This window comes from Quercus suber, unplaced genomic scaffold, assembly GCF_002906115.3.
Source record: "Quercus suber isolate HL8 unplaced genomic scaffold, Cork oak 2.0 scaffold_1127, whole genome shotgun sequence".
NCBI lineage: Eukaryota > Viridiplantae > Streptophyta > Magnoliopsida > Fagales > Fagaceae > Quercus > Quercus suber.
The window spans coordinates 24,554-35,253 of NW_027070531.1; the positions used below are offsets into that span (position 1 = coordinate 24,554).

General features: G+C 32.4%; 2 protein-coding genes across 2 annotated transcripts; both read left to right on the top strand.

Moving 5' to 3' along the window:
• The first annotated feature begins 2,425 nt into the window (after nucleotides 1-2,425).
• Nucleotides 2,426-5,423, top strand: LOC136061453 (WAT1-related protein At3g30340-like). Its single transcript, XM_065769365.1, has 3 exons — nucleotides 2,426-2,861; nucleotides 4,712-4,774; nucleotides 4,960-5,423. Exons 1-3 carry the CDS (start codon nucleotides 2,659-2,661, stop codon nucleotides 5,360-5,362), a joined length of 669 nt encoding a protein of 222 aa, XP_065625437.1. The 5' UTR covers nucleotides 2,426-2,658; the 3' UTR covers nucleotides 5,363-5,423.
• Nucleotides 5,424-6,475: 1,052 nt separating this feature from the next.
• On the top strand, nucleotides 6,476-10,105 carry LOC111984344 (WAT1-related protein At3g30340). The gene is made up of 4 exons (XM_065769366.1): nucleotides 6,476-6,879; nucleotides 8,507-8,668; nucleotides 8,758-8,909; nucleotides 9,639-10,105. The coding sequence occupies exons 1-4, from the start codon at nucleotides 6,571-6,573 to the stop codon at nucleotides 9,739-9,741; spliced, it is 726 nt and encodes a 241-aa protein (XP_065625438.1). The 5' UTR covers nucleotides 6,476-6,570; the 3' UTR covers nucleotides 9,742-10,105.
• Nucleotides 10,106-10,700: the final 595 nt, after the last annotated feature.

Consider the following 10,700-nt stretch of genomic DNA (forward strand, 5'->3'; position numbering starts at 1 on the left):
ATAAAGCAATTAAGTTATTGTATTTTGGGTTCATATGGAAAAAAAGAGTAATTGTATTTGTCGGTCACTAATGACGATGGCTACGTACGAATATATATATATTTTGAATCCAAGCTACGTACGAATATTTAGTTACATGCTTGTAAGCTACGAATATTACCTATGAATATTTACATACATATAACCTACCTACCAATACGCAATACGCAAACAATTTGAATTTACCCAAATCAATCATTAAATACTTGGTGACTGAGTTGAAAAGGAAATATCATTGTAAATATACGTACCATAGATACATATATGCCTGTATATATAAACGTATTTTTACCAAATGGAGGGAAAAAAGTCTTCTTTATAGTATGAAACTCATATAATAATAATTATCACATTGTTTTATGTATTTTAAATATAAAACACATTATAAATGTTTTCTTGTATATGGCTTTATAAAAATACTAAAATATAAATAAACTTTATCTAAATTTCATAGACACAATAATTTATTTTGTTACATAGTAGTACATACTCACATTTTACACTTGTGAATTTGTTTTGAATTTTCTGCATTATGGCTTATCGTGGTACAATTTCAAAAAGGAAGCTACATACTTAAAGATGATAGGTGCCTTACAAAACATCACAACAATGATTGGTCGAGATTCACAGACAAAGTTAGTATCTCGAATCACTTTTCCAGCTTAAGAACTTTCCATTTTGGGGCAAGCATTTTGTGGCATTCTCGAGCTTTGAGTTGAGCAAATGAGGTATCTTTGGAAAGCTTGAAACACAATTTTTTTTTGGTTCAACTTTGAATTGATCAAAATGGCTTCTGTTCAAGGAGTTACAATCGTCAGAACATGCCCACTTATATATGTTTTAATGTTTTATTTTCGTTATTTCGGGCACATTCTTTATAATTTTCTTGTACATGATCTCTTGAAACGAAGCTTGTCACACAAACTTTCCAATGATCCTGATGAGCGATTTTGATGTTGTTTTACCAAAGGTGGCTAAAATTTAATCAAACTTTTCAACACTCAAAGCAAAATCAATTTGCAAGTTGTGAAATTATATGTATTTTTGTGATATGAAATAAATACGTGTAGGTCAAATGTTCACTTCCATCAAACAATCAAATATTTTTGCTGAACTTGGGTTAACTTTCATATTTTGCAATAAAACTTTGGGGTTTAGCCTAATTTTGCCACTCTTTACCGAATTGAGGCAAGTTAAAGTTTTCATTCTAATATGCCTTCATTAATCTAGTTTTAAAAGCTCTACTTTTTGTTGGACCAAAGGAATCATTTTATTCTCCAATTCGGTGCTCATTATTTCAACTCTAGGCCCAAACCAAAAAATTGCCAAAGCATTGTCCAAATAAAGGCAATGTCAGCCACAAGGTGTTGTTGAATAATCTTTAAATATTTGCAATCCTCTCATCAAACATAAACTAATTACCAGAATGATCCCAAAGAATTGAAGAGAAAAAAAAATTCACGATAAAAGATTTTTTTTTTCCTTTGTCAATATATATATGTTGTTGAAGGATTTGTTTCGCAGGGAAGCAAATGGCTGCGTTGACTGGCTTGCAAGGATGGGAGCTGAACTTGATGTAACTGATTTTCTTTTTTTGTTTGACCCACCGGATGTAGTGGCTGAAATGCTGACTAGAGATAAAGCTGGCATTGTTTGTTGTAATAGACTTGTTATTCGTTAATTAATTCCAAGCGTCGTTTACCCAAAAAAAAGAAAAGAAGAAGGATTTGTTTTTCTTACAAAATAAAGTGTAATTGAATTTTATGTGTTGATTTTATTTGTTGTGCAGAGTGTAATAGAATTTTGTGTGATTTTGTGGGTTGATACTTGATAGTTGATACCCAATCGTGACCCATGCACCCACCCTAAATTTGCTCAATCTATATCTATATTATTTGTAAGAGGATTCTCTTTTTTGAACTGAACTTTTATGTAGTTCAGAAATACTTCTAATCCTTATGTTTATCAGGGAAAAAACGTGAGGACAACCTAGTAAAAATATATCTCAAATTCCACTTAAAATGCTTATAAAATATGACACTTTTCTACTAATTCATGTTTTCAAAAAAAAAAAAAAAACCTTATTGCACGCGCAAAATGTAATAAACCTCTGAAAGTTGAAACTAGTTTAAAAGAAGATATCGTAATATTAGAAGAGGTAAAAAAAAAAAAAAAAAAAAAAAGCCTTTGGTAAGTTTTTACTAATTTTTGAATTTGAATTGAAGTCACAAGAAACTTTAAGTCTGGCATTTAGTGATCATATTTAGTGGTTACAATTGCAACTTTGCATAAATCAAACTTCCAAAAAAAAAAAAATGCAGTTCCCCACAAAAAAAATTAAAAATAAAAACATATATCCTTCACCAAACCCATCATGTGCTCAGTTCTACTTCTAAGTTCTAACATCTAATAGTCAATCTGACATTCAACGAGGCATCCTCAGCCTACCTCTTCCATCAGTTCCATGTCACCTCTTTGAAACATTTATCTGAATAATGGATATGAGACAGAAGGAGCACAACATTAGTGGCTATCTGCAGAGCTATTTAACACGAAGAAAGAAAAATAAAAACGAAAAAAGAAGAAGAAGAACATTGGCAGGCATTTGGAGAAAGAAGGATGGAGATTACAAGGTGTTTATTGATGGGGTTTGAGGCAAGCAAGGCATACTTATTCCTGGCTTTGAACGAACTATTCCTTGCTGTGTTCATGATTTTAATAGAATCAGTTACCTCAAGTGGAGTCAGTGCTCTCGTCATTGTGGTCTACGAGCATGTCATTGCCACCATTCTCTTGGCAGTTCTCGCTTTCTTCCTCGAAAGGTCAGTGCTGCTTTCATCTTCATCTCTATGGACACTGTCTTGAGAGATTTTGGTTAGCATTGTGTTATTACATGCATAACTGTTTTGGTTCATCATAGAAATATGGTGTTTATACAGTCACAATTTATACAGTTTTGGTTAGAATGGTGCTTAATTGTGTTTATACAGTTTTCCTCATGTCCCAAAAAGTCACAACTGGTTCATCATAGAAATGGTAAAACCTCTTTTCATTTCCTCACTCCAGAGTCATCGGTGGACCTAGGCAGGTGGCATTAGAGACCCATTTGAATTGGGTCATGGGCTTGGCAACTTTGTCCCTGACCAATTTTGGTCATTGCCATTTGACCACACAAAAAAGATTTTATATGTATTCTTCTTTAGTGCTTACTGCTAGGACAAAATTTTTTTTTTTAATTTTTTTTAGAATAGGATAGAACCACAAAATAATGACTTGTATTATAGTAGTAATAATAAAATAAATAAATAAGTTTTTTTTTTTAATTTTTTATAGAAAATAAATGAATAACTTAAAGATAAAAAATTAAGCCCAAAGTGCCTATTAAACTCAAAACATAAGGTCATTCTATTTATAAATAGATCATGCTTTAATTTGTTACTTTAGATTCTCTCTCTCTCTCTCTCTCTCTAGTCAGTGCTGCTTTCATCTTCATCTCTATGGACACTGTCTTGAGAGATTTTGGTTAGCATTGTGTTATTACATGCATAACTGTTTTGGTTCATCATAGAAATATGGTGTTTATACAGTCACAATTTATACAGTTTTGGTTAGAATGGTGCTTAATTGTGTTTATACAGTTTTCCTCATGTCCCAAAAAGTCACAACTGGTTCATCATAGAAATGGTAAAACCTCTTTTCATTTCCTCACTCCAGAGTCATCGGTGGACCTAGGCAGGTGGCATTAGAGACCCATTTGAATTGGGTCATGGGCTTGGCAACTTTGTCCCTGACCAATTTTGGTCATTGCCATTTGACCACACAAAAAAGATTTTATATGTATTCTTCTTTAGTGCTTACTGCTAGGACAAAATTTTTTTTTTTAATTTTTTTTAGAATAGGATAGAACCACAAAATAATGACTTGTATTATAGTAGTAATAATAAAATAAATAAATAAGTTTTTTTTTTTAATTTTTTATAGAAAATAAATGAATAACTTAAAGATAAAAAATTAAGCCCAAAGTGCCTATTAAACTCAAAACATAAGGTCATTCTATTTATAAATAGATCATGCTTTAATTTGTTACTTTAGATTCTCTCTCTCTCTCTCTCTCTCTCTCTCTCTCTCTCTCTATATATATATAAGATTTAATTTGTTCTACCCTTTCATAAATTTTAAAAAAAAAAGTTATAGCCCAAAATGTAGGATTTAAAATATAATTTTCCTTCGTCTAAAATGCAAAACCCACCCTCTAAGTTTCTTCAAAACTCATTTTAGTTCTCTAAGTTTCAGATTTATTCAATTAAAGTCTTTCCGTCAACTTTGTTAAAATTTAAAATTAAAAAAAAAAAAACTAGAAAATACTTTTCAATCATTAATTAAAATTTTTTAATTAAAAAGATTTGAAGAAAAATTTAAAAAATTGGAAAATTAACCACTACATATAAAGAAGAAAAAAAATGATGGAAAACCCTTAATTGAATAAACTTAAAAGTTAAAAGACCGAAATGAACGAAAGCAAAGTTAGTGGATTGAAATGAATTTTGGTGAAATATAGAGAGTGGATTTTGCGTTTTAACATCTTCCTTTTTATTTAATATTTTATTTTCCTTGTGAAAAACATATTTAATCCATATCCAAAATTTATGCCTGGAGTTGTCCTTGGTTGCAGGAACGAAAGGCCTCCTCTCTCCTTCAAGATACTATGCTATGCATTCTTGTTGGGGTTGTTACAGTTAAGTATAAAGTTTCTTCTTGTTATAGAAACTTGAGGTAAATTCTCAAATTAGACTTTTCAGAGGCACTTGATAATTTTTTAAATTCTGGGAAAAAGCCTAATTGCTCCATATAGATTCAATTTAAACCAAGTCTATTTCGACAATTTTTTAATTATATTAATTTTTGTAAATTGTTATCTAGGATTACACTTTGTCAGCTGCTAATGACAATAGCCCTGCAATTTGTATCATCGAGTTATGAAAGCATTGGAATTAACTTGGTCCCCTCTGTAGTATTTGTAATGGCCCTCTTTTTCCGTCAAGAAAAACTCAAGTTTTGGAGCATCAATGGGCAGGGCAAGATATGGGGTCTAGTCCTATCGGCAGCCGGAGCATTGGTTTTAGTGTTGTGGGAGGGTCCAGTTCTGCTAACCTCTAGGTTGTCTAACATTCAAGCAACTAGTGATGGTGTTATTGGCTTAATAATGATCGTTGTTGGAGTGCTTGCAACAAGCTTTTGGAATATTATGGTGGTAAGAAAATTTCTCCAAGGTTTATCAATGATTTTACATGAACTTGGTATTGATTATAGAGCATTCGTATAATAACCCTGAGATTGTCATCCACAATGATCATGTTCATATTGGACTATTATTGTGTGTTCGAGTTTGCTTAAGTAGCAAAATCTTTTACCTTTATTTTAATAAAGGAATTGAGTTTGAATCTCATTCATATCAAAAAGAAATTGAACAAAATTTAGCTACAAAATCGATTGTAGCCTTAGGCTACAAACTCACTCAATATCTTTTTATTGGAGGTAAATTTTGATAAATCCACCATTGGATTGCATCTTCTTCTTATTTCCTCCATGTTTGCAAAATTTCAAAAAAATTAAAGATCAATAGCTATGTCATCAATAGATTTTTAAATTGCAAGTTTTTGTTATTTAAAATTATGCATAAAATATAAGATTATAGATTATATAGTAAATGATATCCGATTGATACAAAAATTGACATGTAGATTAAGAGCGTAAAGAACATGTAATTCAATGGTTAGATTTTCAAAATATGCAGTAATATTTATTTTATTGAGTGAGTTTATAGCCTAAGGCTATAACCAATTTTGTAGCTAAACTTTATCCAAAGAAATTTATTGCTATTTTGGCTTGATGATATAATTATTATAGTGCTGAATAGGGTCAGTTTGGGATTGAGTTTGAATCTCATTCGTATCAAAAAGAAATTTATTGTTGTTTTGGCTTGATGATATAATTAGTATAGTGCTGAATAAGGCTGGCTTACTATAATTTGTGACATGAGACGATAAATATTAAATGTACATTTTTTATTATTAATTATTAATTTTGCATCTCAATAGTCACTACAATATTTAAATGTTTATTGCTTCTTGAGAGTCAAGACACAAATTTATTAATTAAGTTGTTGTGATATAGATTTTATCAACATTCTCTTTTTCAATTGATAATATGGCATTATGGCCAACTCAATCAATTTAAAGTAGGATTTTATCAATTTTAGTTTTAAAAAATTGTCTCTACCAAAACAATTATTAGGAGGGTGCCTTTTTGAATTGAGATTGGACTTTTTTTTTTTCCAAACCAATTATTCAGCTACAAGATGGTCATTGTCTCTTTTTTTTATTTTCAGAGGCACTTGATAATTTTTTAAATTCTGGGAAAAAGCCTAATTGCTCCATATAGATTCAATTTAAACCAAGTCTATTTCGACAATTTTTTAATTATATTAATTTTTGTAAATTGTTATCTAGGATTACACTTTGTCAGCTGCTAATGACAATAGCCCTGCAATTTGTATCATCGAGTTATGAAAGCATTGGAATTAACTTGGTCCCCTCTGTAGTATTTGTAATGGCCCTCTTTTTCCGTCAAGAAAAACTCAAGTTTTGGAGCATCAATGGGCAGGGCAAGATATGGGGTCTAGTCCTATCGGCGGCCGGAGCATTGGTTTTAGTGTTGTGGGAGGGTCCAGTTTTGCTAACCTCTAGGTTGTCTAACATTCAAGCAACTAGTGATGGTGTTATTGGCTTAATAATGATCGTTGTTGGAGTGCTTGCAACAAGCTTTTGGAATATTATGGTGGTAAGAAATTTCTCCAAAGTTTATCAATGATTTTTCATGAACTTGGTATTGATTATAGAGCATTCATATAATAAGCCTGAGATTGTCATCCACAATGATCATGTTCATATTGTACTATTATTGTGTGTTCGAGTTTGCTTAAGTAGCAAAATCTTTTACCTTTTAATAAAGGAATTGAGTTTGAATCTCATTTATATCAAAAAGAAATTTATTGCTGTTTTGGCTTGATGATATAATTATTATAGTGCTTAATAGGGTTGGTTTGGTATTGAGTTTTGTGGGGGGAAAAAACCCAGAGCTACTTAATAGGCCCGGGACACCCTGTTAAGGACTATTATATTTCTGAGGAGCAATAGGTGGTTGGAGCGGCTCATTTGAAGCGGGAAGCCCAGAAGTAAAAGGGGAGTACCGTCCGAAGAGTTCACTACTGGTCCGAATACGTCTTACTCTTCGGACACAAACAACCTTGATCAAACAAACGTGTGGAAGGTCCGAATAATCTTCCTAACAATCCCAATGATAATGATAAGCTCTGGGTGGATCTAAAGATGATCAGAACTAAAAAATATCTAAAGGAAAAGCTGCTACCACCGCATTTAATGCACTGCAACAGCTTTTCTGGCCGCATTTATGTGGATAAGACCCCTGAACAGTGTAACCTCGGCTACCGCCACTCACAAAAAACTAAAGTAGACACATGACGTGACATGCACTTGAGTAGATACGCAGATGAAGAACATGTGGACGATGGAGATGATAGGAGAGGATGCTATATAAAGAAGAAGGGTCCCTGATAATGGGGGACGGAGGAGAGAGAGAAAAAGAGAGAGAAAAGCTTTACTGTAGCTCTGAATGTTGTAATCATTGTTCACTTAATAAAACATCTCTTCAGACATTCATGCATGGAGTTGTTCAAGCATTAGTTCATGTTATCATCACTGCAAGTAACCTAGCCAACCATTGTGTACTTCATAACCAGCCTAGCTCTTTCGCCCACTCTCTACAAATTTATTGTCCTAGGTTCGCTGGGCGTTCAACCCATATCTTTTGGGCTTGGGTTACCAAAACTGACCCTACAAGTTTGAATCTCATTCATATCAAAAAGAAATTTATTGTTGTTTTGGCTTGATGATATAATTATTAAAGTGCTGAATAAGGTTGGCTTAGTATAATTTGTGACATGAGATAAATATTAAATGTACATTTTTTATTAATTTTGCATCTCAATAATCACTGCAATATTTAAATGTTTATTGCTTCTTGAGAGTTGAGATACAAATTTATTAATTAAGTTGTTGTGATATAGATTTTATCAAAATTCTCTTTTTCAATTGGTAATATGGCATTATGACCGACTCAATCAATTTAAAGTAGGATTTTATCAATTTTAGTTTTAAAAAATTATCTCTACCAAAACAATTATTAGGGGGGTGCCTTTTTGAATTGAGATTGGAATTATTTTTTTTTCCAAACCAATTATTCAGCCACAAGATGGTCATTGTTTTTTTTTTACTGGGAGCCTTCTTGGGGCCTTATGCCTAGGCCTGAAGTGGACCTCATAAGTTTATCTATATATCAAAAATGTATATATTGGACCATAATTTGACATATTCATATAATCTTGCAGAAGCATGTCACTCAATTTTACCCAGCAGAACTATCCTTAAGCGCAATGATGAGCTTCTTTGGCACCATCCAAACTGCTATAGTAACTGTATTTGTGATATCGTGGTCATCTTGGGAGCTAAAGTGGGAAGGAGGGCTTGTCTTGGTTACCATATTACTTGGAGTAAGCCTAAATTTTATATCATCCCAAAAATCCAACACAAGTTTCATTCTTCCTCACAAATCACTGATCCATGTGTTGTGGAATTGCAGGGAATTGTGGTGACAGGATTATCATATTATGTGATGACTTGGTCCATTAAGAAGAATGGTCCCGTGTTCACATCGGCATTCAACCCACTTCTAGTCGTTTTCTCGTTTTTGCTACAAACATTTGTATTGGGAGATTCTGCACATTTGGGCAGGTATGTCTATATTTAGTCTGTTTGGCATTAGTTTCAGCTTTTAGTTTTTAGTTTTTATATACAATTTTTTAAAACTTTATTTTTTTTTCAGTCTTTTTTCATTTTTTTAAAAACATTTTTAAAGTACAAATATACTTTGGCATACTTCTTGTAAAAAGTTTTGAGTAAAAAATTAGATAAATTGTTTCCAAATAGATACAATATATGTCTCAAATTATATATATTGATGGCTACCCAGTACCCACCTTGATGGATGGGGTTGGCCCATTAAACCCATGGGCCAGACCTTCACATATATCTCTTCTACTCTAACATGGTGCTAAATGCTAATAGAATAATAAAGTCTAAAAGGGAAGTAATTCATGAAGAATGATGCTCACTTCTTTTACATTTATAGTGGGGGTCACTCATTAAATTCATAGTAGTATCCATCACAAATATGAAAGGAGAGACTACAATTTCTCTATACTCCGAAAGTAACTAATAATTTTCCTTAAAAAGAGAACCTTAGGCTAATCTAAATCAAATATCTCACTAAAAATTACAAGATACCAATTAACTTGCTTCAAGATTACAAAGTCCAATCCCAATTAAAATAAAGGCGTTATCCCAATTAACTTGCTTGCCGATAAAAGATGAATCTAGTCTCGACAAAGTAAGTTGAGTAAGAAACTATAAGGTAAAGACCATCTCTAATTTAAATTGTTTTGCTTATTCCTTGATCTGTAGCATTGTGGGAGCAGTTTCGGTTATATTTGGCCTGTACCTAATCTTATGGGCAAAAGCCAACGACATGGAGAAGAAAGAGATTGTGGCTGATGATTCCGTTTAAGATCCATTGATTCAAGCCTGAAAGAGGGAGGCAAGATTTCAATAAGAAACTGTAATTCGCATGGCAATTCTTCAGCTAAGTGACTCAAATCACTTGTGAGCAAATGTCAAACAGTAGTATTGTTTCATTCATTCACTCTAATATAGTTGATGGGCTTCTTAATTTGACTCCAAACGAAGCTAATTTTAGATTTTGGTTGAGCAACTTTGGTAAATAATGTCATGTAAGTAATTTTTTTATGTCAACGCATGGATATACTATGGTTTGACTGAATTTTCGTGGGTGTATTAAAACTATATATGAATACATTTATTCTTTATGAAATGAATAATTTTTGCTTTATTGTATGCGATATTTGTTTGTACTCCGGTCCTTTATACGCTACATAACAGACACCATACTTGTTTTGGTCCAAGAAAGCAAGACAACAATATGTTACACAATGAGAATTGATGCTGGCATGATTTGTTCTATATTAATATTATGTTGCATTGCAGCTTGGCAGGTCCTCTGGTTACTTCCACAATTTTTTTTTTGTTCGGCCTAATGGAAGGACTTGCCAATGAAGGGCTTGATGAATTCTTCTTAAGCCACGTCGCTTTATCAATGAGGAGTTACGGCCCATCATTCAATGATTGTGTATTAGGTTTTGGGAATTTCTTTTAGCTTTCCTTTGGTTTTACTGTTTAGAACATGGTTCTAGGATTGCATAAACACGAGTCATCTAGATAGGTATTTCCTGGCTTTAGCAATATTGAGTTCCGTGTTCCTTCGCATTTATTGGTATGCTTCATCGAGGTATGTCCACATGGGAGGTGCAACTCGAGATGTGGAAGATGGTCATAATGAAGGAGTTTGGCTTATTTCTAATACTTTTTTTAACTAGATATCTCATGTCGTTTTAAATATACAATGGTAAGTGGTAGTGAGTTTCAATCTCCATATTTTATTTAGTTAGT